We start from the raw sequence: 11,145 nt of genomic DNA on the forward strand, positions 1-11,145 counted from the left end.
TTTAATTTTTTTTTTCTGTGCCATCATTAATATCTGATATACGTCATTCCTCCAGTTCCAAAATTTAGAACATAATGTCCGAATTTACCATCCTTATACCTCGCCGCCTCTGTTGTCCCTGCTTCTTGTTGTCGTCGCCGTACGTTGTCCCATGTCCCATGTCCCCCATACCTCTATCTTTCCCTTATTCTCGACCATTTATAAACAGTACGACCAAAACTTTAACGATGTTATTTAGACGTCATTATAATTCCATCGACAATTAACTTTACGACGAAATACTTAACTTTAATGATGAAAAAGTCCGTATTTATAAGGATAAATATCATATTAAACCTTGAACTATATCTGCTTTATTAAAAATACCCTGAAACTTTCGAAATGCTCTCTAAATCCTCAAAGTATCAGGGTTTTATCAAATATATCCCGCATTTCTTTTCCGGCCACCAGAAACGTGGCGTGGCTCGTCGGATGTCACTGTGTAATTTAAATTCTAGTATTTTTTTAATCCATGTAATTTTATATTCTTTTTTTTTAATCCATGTCATTCTATAAATCAAAATTCATCCTTAAAATTCGTTTCGCTCGTCCCGTCCGATTCGCTCGTCAAATTCTTCGGAAACCCATTCGGAGTTACTTGTAAATTCGACATGTTGTCTTATTATGCATAAAATGAATTGATATGTAATGTACAATCTTGTGAAAAATGTATTTGATTGGTTGCGTATGAAACAGTAATTAAATGAAGATTTCCCCTTACTGTGTCGGTGGGGAGAAGAAATGAATCGATGATTCTTCCATTAGAGCTATTATAACAATTCAAAGGTATAGATGAATTACACCACCGACCACAATTATACCCCCAAACCTATCGAATTTGCATAATAAGAAAACATGTCGAATTTGCACGTAATTTCGAATGGGTTTCCGACGAATTTGACGAGCGACTTGGGCGGGAGGGATTTCATTTGGGTTTTGATTTTCATGATGGATTTTGATTCATAGAATGTTATGGATTAAGAAAAAAGAATATAAAATAGCATGGATTAAAAAAAATAATAATAAATTACATTGTGGCATCTAGGGCTGCCGGCGGTTCGGGTTCAAAAATTTCATGAACCTGAACCGGCCCGCCTAAAATTTGAAGGGTCGGTTTTCGAACCCTGAACCGCCGGTTTCGGGTCAGGCCGAAAATCGACGGTTCCGGGCCAAAAACCGGCGGCTCTCGGGCTTTTTTCTTTTTTATTTTTATTTTTTTTATTCTTTTTTATGAAATTAAATGATTTGTGATGAAATTTCAAAATTTTTATTCAACTTAAAATATAAAATATAAACATATGTTGAAATTGAAAATATAAACATGTAATATTTTTATGTCATATTTTTAAATTAAATGACTTGTGTTGAAAATTTATAAACATGACAATTAATATATTTTTTAAATAATATTTTTTTTATGTCATCTTAATGCTTAAGTAATACTTGTGTCATCTTAATTAATATCATGTCATTTTTTTAAATTTATAACAAGTTATAAACTTATAAAGTTGACAATCAAAATATTTTTTTTAAATTAAATGACTTGTGTTGAAAATTGAAATACAATAAAAGAAAAATAATTCTAACACATTGACAATCAAAATAATGCATAAAAATTGATATCTTTATTGAATTTATTCTATGTACAAAAAAAATATTACAAGGATACAAATTATAATCTTCAAAATTGAATAAGTAAACTAACTAATACTAACTAAATAACTAATTAATTATAATAATTCCGAAAGAGAGTTATCTAAAAGGGGGAAATAATAATAATAATTAAGGGCTTGAGCTCAATTTTAATATAAATATTAAAATTGAGTGGCCTACGGGCCCGAACCAGCGGTTCAGGGTCGAACCGCCGGTTCGGACCGCCGGTTCAGGGTCGACAAATGCTTGAACCTAAACCGGCCCTTAACTACCAGCGGTTTGGTCCTGAACCGGCCCGGTGGTCAACGGTCCGGGCCGGAACCGTTGACCACCGGGCCAGTTCAGGGTCGAACCGCCGGTTCCGGTTGGCCCTTGGCAGCCCTAGTGGCATCCGGTGAGCCACGTCACATTTCTGGTGGCCGAAAAAGAGATGCGAGATTTATTTGATAAAACTCTGATACTTTGAGGGTTTAAAAAGCATTTCAAAAGTTTTAGGGTATTTTTGATAAAGCGAGTATAGTTTAAGATTTAATATGATATTTACCATATTTATAATTATCTTTTTTGAATAGGGTTTATTTATAAAGATACATTTCCACGCATTCATACAATTATACGGAAATTAATTATTAAACCCTTGCCGGCCAAATATTTTGTCCACATGTATTTAAGCCAATGTATTCAGAGACCAATTATAAATGATACAAAATATTGCTCCCATGATGAATACCCAAAAAAGAAAATGCACTCGCGTTTTCAATATTGTCTACTAGACTGATCTAAAAATAGAGTATTATGTATTAGATAATTTACTTTGTGTTTAATAAAATATAAGCATTAGCAAAAACAAAGTTATCAATCTACGCTAGTGATATGTTGTTCAACAACTTTTTTACGGAATATGTATATTAATACTCCCTCCTTTTTATTTATATAGATTTGTTTTCTTTATCCGGATGTTCAAATATATTAAATTGTTTTCATAAAAGATAATATTTTTTTATATTTCTAATTAATTTTTTAATTTACTCAAACTTTAATTCATCATTCAAAAATAAATATGGACATATTAAGCATATTTTAATTTATAATGATTTTTCTTAGAGCATCAGCATTGATTGAGTCATCACGTCGCCGCTCCTTTTCACAGCATCGGTCCGGCTCATGCTGTTGGAGGTCTTTTTTCAAAAAAAATTAAATCACGTATGCAACACGCACCTTACATTTTCGCCTCATGAGTTCGGTGCTTAAGCATGAGTCGTGCCTCGAGCTTCGTGAATGATCTTAATCTTTTATGTAAATTCCAATAAGCTTATATAAATGGTAGGAATGGAGTAACAAATTATTTAACTCTTTAGGTTGAAAATAAATAAAATAATATTTGACTAATAGTAGTTTTTTTTAAAGGAGACTAGTAGTTATATGTGGTATATTTCCAGTAACAATTTGACAGTTGACTTTATTTATCAGTTAATAACTTTCGTTAATTATTTCACGCTGATATTTAATTTAATTTATTTTTCATTTATAGCGTGTGTGTGTGCGTGTTTTCTTTCCATTCACAATTGAGTGGATCTCAGATCTTAATCAAAGAAAAATATAGAAGCATATTTTCAATTTGAATATTTATTATTATCAATTTCGTTACGCATGTGCATTTTATATAATTTTTTCCAGATAAATTGTCAGATACATAATCATATAGACATATACACAACCAACACTCCTTTCAGTCAGGATTTTGAATCCTGTCACCCTTGAATTATACTTTTGCAATAATTTAAATCTTATAATCTTTGCTCACATAAAAAGAAAATGCGTGTAAGAAAATTGTATGATGCATAAACCGAATTACCCACTTGGTAATAAAGTCAACACAATAAAGAAAACAGATTCAATAAACGAAAATTATATTAAAGCATAATTTTAAAAATATCCGGCTTAATTTTCTCAAGCACAATCCTATCTTCGTTGTTATCAATTATGCAATTGAAAGACATGTAAATTATTATGTGCGTGAGTTAACTAAACGATAGAGTAGTTAATACCTACTACATAAGATTAAAGGTTTTGATTCAAGTTCACTGTCTAATTAAATTTATTTGAGCATTCCAATAAAAATATAAGAATTTTATTCTAAAATCAATACAATTATTGGTATGTCTTAATTCTCATTAAATTTATTTGGAGCATTCGAACAAAAATATAAAAATTTTATTCTAAGATCCCACACAATTATATGTACTCCATATCTTAAAAATAATTATGTACACTGCCAAAAAACATTATGTGCTCACCACACAAACAAACATAACCAAAATTTAATCATAATTAACCAAATCTCAAAATGAACTTTGTGGTCACGCCGAGGGGCTGGGCAGCCGCAGCGCAATGTTGTTGTGTGTTGTAATGCTATCTATTGTCGTGTTGAGGTGTGTTGTCTGCTGATACCAATTTCTGCCGATAAAGCGGGACTGGACTGCATTGATCAGTGATCCACAGAAAATGAGGGCGGTTTGGCATGACAAACAGAATAAAAAATTGATTTAATTCATGTCATATTTCCCTAAACTAAATTTAAAAAACCATAAAAAGTAGTATTAAAAAATCTAAAAACCATTTTTTTGTTTCTTTTTTACAATTTTGGCTATTTTTATAAATGACTACAAAGTTGAGATCATTTTTTTGTACTTCGTAAAGTTTGAATTAGTTTTACAAATCAACCCCAAAATTTAGGTTAAATTAAAAAAATGAAATTATTTTTATAAATAATTCAAAAATTCATGCCATAATCTACAACTAATCGAAATAAATATATGGAGTTTAACTCATGACATCTGGACTCTTTTTTCGAACCTTACCCGTTCTAATAACTATATCATTTGGGTGTTTCGTTAAGTATACTTACATCTAACGCTATTCAAGATTTTTCTTCAACTATTTTATTCTAAATTCAAGCAAATTCGGCTGAAACAAACTTTACAAACACTTTGCTTATGGTCGAACTGCAGAAAGCACACAATCCTAAGAACAATTTAATTAGTTAATTAAGAACTTCATAACAACATCCAGAAACATCGAAGACATCAATATAGATAAAAAGAAAACAAAGTATTTCATCATTAAAACTTCGTTCAATAGCAACTCTATAAAAATATCAAACACATAAAGAGATACGTGGAGACAAAAGAAAAGGGAAAAAAAGTTAGTAATTGAATATTAAGCAATTTGGTGGTGTATAAAAAATAGTCTCATTAATCATGCCATTGCCAATGTCATAGTTGTATGCGGTGAGGGGGCTTGACTGATAGCGGGAAATTTTTATTTCTTCCCCTATTTTTTTATTCTTTTATAATTTCCAATTGGAAAATCAAAAGTGCGTCCAAGTTCGCTTCATGTAACCCCCGCAGGACCCACCTACGCCCTCAGATTTCCCCTCTCTCTCCCCTCCTCTCTCTACACTTCATCTCTCTCTCTCTCTCTCTCTCTCTCTCTCTCTCTCTCTTCATTTTTTCACCTGCTTTTTGTATCAGTAGCGCCTAGCGGAACAGCGGCGCTCGCGAATCTCTCCCTAAATTTTCTCTCAGTAAAAACATCCGTGAGTCGCGGACTCGTGTCTGAACACTCGCGCGCTCCGCTCTCTCTCTAGGAAGCTTCTTTTTTTTTTTTTTTGAAATTTGTACGGACTGCGCGAGATTGGAGAGGCAAAGAGTTGGAAGAAGCTGGATTTAAGTTAACAGATCTCTGCCAATCCCGATTAATTCATCTCCCGTTGTGTCCGCATATAGATGAGGGAAATGCATATTTTCCAGCTCCGGAGGTACCGTTTGTAGCTGAAGAATGGTGTGGAGATTTTGATGGACGTACGTTTTTGAATCACCGCGGTTGAATTCTGTGAGGGGATTTTTCTGTTTAAATGGTTTATCGAAGACGTCAGGGTGTTTTGAGGAGCGGTTTGGATTTTTGCATTGGTCGATAACATCAATGCAGTTTTAAATACGCAGATTGAGGAGCCTAAATTTGCTGCATGAAATGGAGAGATAAGATCTGAAGGCTAGAGGTTCTGCATTTTATGAGGTATTCTCTTTTCCCGGCGGATTTCGAATTGACTTTTAGGGTTTCTTGAAATCGTTTTGTATTTTCGGTTTATTTAATTTTTTTTTTTTCGTGTTTTTTGGGGTTGATCGGTTTTTCATTGGTTGAATAGGTTGTGTTTAATTGCTGCCGTTGGTTAATTCATGTATTCTTGAATAATGTGAAAATGAATTTTCCCATATGATTAGTTCTATTTTCATATATAGCAGAATATATAGTTTGGCCTCTTTGTGTGTTTTTGGCCGGTTGGTGGGTCAGATCCTTATGGTTTTGAGATTAGTGATTTATTTCACATATATTCTAAGTATGGAAATGGTGTTTGTGTGTTGTTGCATTCATATTTATGATACGCATACATCAATATGACGAGATTATTTTGTTTTTTATTTTTTATTTTTTGCTGATTTCGTTAATTTCTTCTTCTTAACATCTATTAATCAGAAAAAAAGGATTGCTCTTTGTGTAGTGAGATCGTGATTAGAAGGTGATTATACATCTACTGCGTCCGTGGCATTAAATAAGATAAACAGCCTAGCCGGAAGAAATGGTTTGAAGATTTGATTGATTGGATGCAATGTCGAAGGCATTAGCATCGTTTCTGTTAATTCTGTCGTTGTTTCTTTCCATATCGGCTGCTGATAATGGGTTTCCTCGTTGTAATTGTGATGAGGAGGGATTTTGGAGCACTGAATCTATCATGGAGTGCCAAAGAGTTAGTGATTTTTTGATTGCAGTAGCCTACTTCTCCATCCCTATTGAGCTGCTTTACTTTGTTAGCTGTTCCAATATACCATTTAAATGGGTTCTTTTTCAGTTCATTTCGTTCATTGTCCTTTGTGGTATGACTCATTTGCTAAATGGCTGGACCTATGGACCTCATACGTTTCAGCTGATGCTTGCTCTCACAATTTTCAAGTTCCTCACAGCATTAGTTTCTTTTGCCACTGCTATAACCCTTATTACGCTCATCCCTTTGCTGCTCAAAGTCAAGGTGAGAGAGATTATGCTGAGGAAGAAGACTTGGGATCTTGATCGAGAGGTTGGAATTATAAAGAAGCAGGAAGAAGCTGGATGGCATGTTCGGATGCTGACACAAGAGATTCGGAAGTCACTGGATAGGCATACTATACTAGATACTACGTTGGTTGAGCTATCAAAAGCACTAGATTTGCAGAACTGTGCCATTTGGATGCCAAATACGGGTAAAACGGAAATGATCTTAACTCATGAATTGAAAGGAAGGAATTTCGCTAATAATTTCATCTCACCTATCCCTACCAGTGACCCTGATGTTAGAGAGGTTAAGGGAAGCGACGGAGTGAAGATACTTGACCCCGAGTCGGCCCTTGCTTTGGCAAGCAGTGGAGGACCTGGTGAGCCAGGAGCTGTGGCTGCAATCAGGATGCCAATGCTGAGAGTTTCCAATTTCAAAGGTGGTACGCCTGAGATGGTTCCGGCCTGCTATGCTATCCTTGTTTTGGTACTCCCAGGTGGACCAGATAGATCTTGGAGCAATGAGGAACTTGAGATTGTAGAGGTGGTGGCTGACCAAGTTGCTGTTGCTCTTTCCCATGCTTCAGTGCTCGAAGAGTCTCAACTTATGAGAGAAAAGTTAGTGGAACAAAATCGAGCACTACAACAAGCAAGACAAGATGCACTAATGGCAAGTCAAGCTCGGAATGCATTTCAGATGGTCATGAGTAATGGGTTAAGAAGACCCATGCACTCAATTCTTGGCCTGCTATCTGTTTTGCAGCATGACAAGTTAAATGATGAGCAAAGGCTGCTTGTTGATACAATGGTAAAGACTAGTAATGTTCTTTCAACATTAATAACAGACGTAATGGATACTTCATCCAAAGATAGCGGAAGGTTCCTTCTAGAGATGAAACACTTTCAATTGCATTCTTTGATAAAGGAAGCTGCTTGCCTTTCCAAGTGCCTTTCTTCATATAGGGGTTATGATTTTTCGACCGAGGTTGAGAGGACACTCCCAAATTACGTCATAGGTGATGAGAGAAGAGTTTTTCAGGTAGTTTTGCATATGGTTAGGAATTTGCTGAGTGGAAGCAAAGGAGGTGGGCGTTTGACTCTACGAGTATATTCAGCCAGTGGAAGTCAAGGATGGAATCAGCAAAAATGGGGTCAGTGGAGATCAAACTTGTCTGAAGGATACATTTATACCCGGCTTGATGTTGGGATCTGCCATACTGGATCTCAATCAGATGATATAATACCCTTTAATCCCTATGATGGGCATAGATACCATGGTTCAGTTGGGGAAAGTTTGAGCTTTAGTGCATGCAAAAAAATAGTTCAGGTATGTTAATGGTCATTATTCCCTCATAATTGGCATCTTAAACCTAGCTTCCTGATGTTAATGGTCACATAAGTAGTTCATTTCTAGTTGCAATTTTGATTTCTATAATCTTGTATGTTATTGTTGATGGCAGTTAATGCAAGGAGACATCTGGATGGTACCAAATCCAGAGGGCTTTGACCAAAGCATGGCTCTTGTTTTGCGATTTCAAGTCCGGTCATCCATTAGTGCAGGCATTTCAGAATATGGAGAAACTTCTGATCGTGTTCATTCGAATTCACTTTTCAGAGGCCTGAAAGTTATCTTAGCTGATGCAGATGATGTAAATAGAGCTGTAACTAGGAAGTTGCTTGAAAAGCTTGGGTGCGTTGTGTCTGCTGTTTCATCTGGATATGAATGTCTCAGTGCTATTGGTCCTGCTGTTTCTTCCTGTCAAATTGTTCTTCTGGATCTTCACTTGCCTGATTTAGATGGCTTTGAAGTCACTATGAGAATCCGGAAGTTTCGAAGCCGCAGTTGGCCATTGATAATTGCCTTGACCTCAAACGATGACAGGGAAACGAGGGATAGATGTTTGCAGATTGGAATGAATGGCGTTATTCAAAAACCAGGAACATTTCAAGAGATCTCTGAGGAGCTTAAGCGGAGCCTGCTGCAGGCCAACAGGATCTTGCCTTGATGGCGGTAGCGCATCCCGTCGAGCAACATGCATGTCTCTTATCAGGCAGCAATATGGCTTTTTTAGAATCAAAAAAGAGAAATGTATGCTGTAAGTAGCTCCTGGGATGAGTTGTCCAAGTCCAACATATAGATGTGACATACACAACATTGATAGTCAAAGTGGTATAGAAAATTTAGCTTCTTTGCACCTTTGATTTTTATTAGGCTTCATATTATCTGATAAACTGTTTAACACTGGTTTATTATTTAGTTCACTTGAAGCTTACAGTAACTTGCTAATAGGTGCAATGAAAATATGAAATAAATGCATATGGATTATGGTTTGCGTATTTGTATAATTTCATAACGTGGAGAATTTTAGGTTTCGTTCTTGGGAGACAGCATCAAGTTGTTGTGTGGCCAAATAAAGCCTGAGATTTGGTGGAGACATGCAGTCGATGTGCGAAAGAAAGATGAGATGCTGACACTAGTTTTCTTGAATAGGCAGCAGAAGTAGAAATGTTGTATTTTGTGAAGACAGATGCAGAAGGCACACTTAGCTGGGAATGAGTTGAAATCTTGTTGGTCTGCGTTTTCCAGGTATGAGTTTATATATCTTGACGTTTATGGATAAAGAAAAGTAGGAATGTGTTTTTCAGGTGTTGCTTTTATTTGATAACCTTTTTACAAGTATAAAATCATGCATGAATTTGGGGGGGACGTGTTTGGGTCACTGTTTCTTCTTTCATTTTCATTGCTACTGGCGGCCCCGGTAGCAGAGTAGGTGTGCTTTCTGTAGTCCGACTCCAATATTGGAAACTTGAGCTCTCCACCTTATACAATCCCTGTAAATTTTTAAATTTGTAGTAATAGTTTTGACTCAGAATAAATAAATTATTTTATTTATATGGACATACATTTTGGAGTTATTTACCTGTAATCTGCAGAGTCGCTATCCCTCAAGAATTCCAATTTATTCTATGGCCGCCAGCATTTAATTACATCAAACTTAATGATTATTGAATTCATCTCAACTCAATGTCGTATTTGCAATGGAGTAAAATCCCAAGTCATTCAATAATATTACTCTAAAAAATAATATCTGCAGAAAACCGTAATTCACGATTGTGTTCAAAGTAAATCTCCAAATATATTTGACGAATTATATAACATGCATTTTATTTTCTTCAAAACTTGTAAAATGTTTAATTGGTGTTTGAGGCGGCGAGCTTAATTGATTAGGTCTAGATTGTCCAATAAAATATTGACAAAATAAGTTTGAATCAAGCAAACTGTAATCATGGTAGTTGATAATCATCCCTAAAATAAGACAAAACACACACATCTCCTGATAATTAAAAGATAATTACGGTTGTCATCGCATAAATAGTGGATTCCAATGTCATTAAGAGAGCATATATATACTTAGTGATTGAAACAAGAAATTGACAAAAAGAGTTGCAAAATGACATTCCTCTTGCAATTAAACAATTGTATGACAGTATGAGCAAACTTTTATTCCAAGGGATCTGTACTGAAATTTAAAAATAAAGATGGCTATCTTTTCAAGGCATAAGATTACTTTGAGTAGTTTATGGATTACTTTACTTCAAATAATATCAACTTGAAGGTGAGAGGGGTCATCTATGTATGACATACTTTAAACCCAATCCACAAAATATGGCATTTCTTTTTAACTTTTCATTCCTTGCGAATGCATGGAGAAAAGGGATTATGTCTAGGAGCTCTGCATTTGACTTTTTATTTGCTTTATTACAGAAATCCATAAAAAAGATCTAGATATACTATGTGAAAATTGGAAAATTTTATTTGCAAGTTGGCATTCAGAAAATAGTAGTAGTATATAAACTGTCAAATAAAATTATTAACGATAGACTTAGATGCATGTAAATTCACGAACTTTAGTCAAAAACTATTTTTAATATGAATTTTTAAAATTTTACTTTTATACATCAACTTTTTGCCTCTGTTCAATTTAATAATAAATTCATCTCTAACGATTTAAAAGCACACGTGACACTGGCATGCTTCCCGACACATGCTTTAGTAATTTCCAACCAATAAGCTATACGCAGCATTAGGACGTTGTCATTTTATTTTAGCTATCGGCAACGACGAGTCTTTAAGAGAGGCGCGCGCGATGGAGAAGCAGATGGCGATGATTTGCTGCTCGTCGGACGAAATCAAAAGAGAACTTCAGCGAGCGGCGCATAGATTCTTGGAACAGTGGCAGGCTGGCAGCGGCGATTCCGGCTCTCGACTGTAGTCTTTACTGGTGTGTGGGTGAGTGAGTTCTCGAGTGAGGAGGAGAAGAAAAGGAGGGAGAGAGAGATAGCGATCCCTCGCTGGATTTGAGG

At 35.2% G+C, this 11,145-nt stretch overlaps 1 protein-coding gene across 13 annotated transcripts; it reads left to right on the forward strand.

The window, feature by feature from the left end:
- The first annotated feature begins 4,960 nt into the window (after positions 1-4,960).
- On the forward strand, positions 4,961-9,681 carry LOC131001082 (ethylene receptor 2-like). 13 transcript variants are annotated; one of them, XM_057927284.1, is made up of 5 exons: positions 5,174-5,555; positions 5,683-5,769; positions 6,254-6,499; positions 6,774-8,107; positions 8,241-8,975. In XM_057927284.1, exons 4-5 carry the CDS (start codon positions 6,791-6,793, stop codon positions 8,784-8,786), a joined length of 1,863 nt encoding a protein of 620 aa, XP_057783267.1. In that variant the 5' UTR covers positions 5,174-5,555; positions 5,683-5,769; positions 6,254-6,499; positions 6,774-6,790; the 3' UTR covers positions 8,787-8,975. The 13 variants fall into 13 exon arrangements, 10 of the variants coding, with proteins under 10 accessions (XP_057783264.1, XP_057783265.1, XP_057783266.1 ...); XR_009093857.1 differs by adding an exon at positions 9,150-9,681 and having other exon boundaries at positions 5,078-5,769; positions 6,229-8,107; positions 8,241-8,876; XR_009093855.1 differs by adding an exon at positions 9,150-9,681 and having other exon boundaries at positions 5,078-5,769; positions 6,254-8,107; positions 8,241-8,950.
- The last annotated feature ends 1,464 nt before the right edge of the window (positions 9,682-11,145 follow it).

This window comes from Salvia miltiorrhiza, chromosome 8, assembly GCF_028751815.1.
Source record: "Salvia miltiorrhiza cultivar Shanhuang (shh) chromosome 8, IMPLAD_Smil_shh, whole genome shotgun sequence".
NCBI classification, from domain to species: Eukaryota; Viridiplantae; Streptophyta; class Magnoliopsida; order Lamiales; family Lamiaceae; genus Salvia; species Salvia miltiorrhiza.

What these genes read in the sequence shown, in the direction of transcription:
- LOC131001082 (XM_057927281.1), top strand. Translation starts at nt 6,362, where the DNA reads ATGTCGAAGGCATTAGCATCGTTTCTGTTAATTCTGTCGTTGTTTCTT. An exon ending in CATGCAAAAAAATAGTTCAG is followed by an intron (nt 8,108 to 8,240) that starts GTATGTTAATGG and finishes TGTTGATGGCAG; the next exon opens with TTAATGCAAGGAGACATCTG.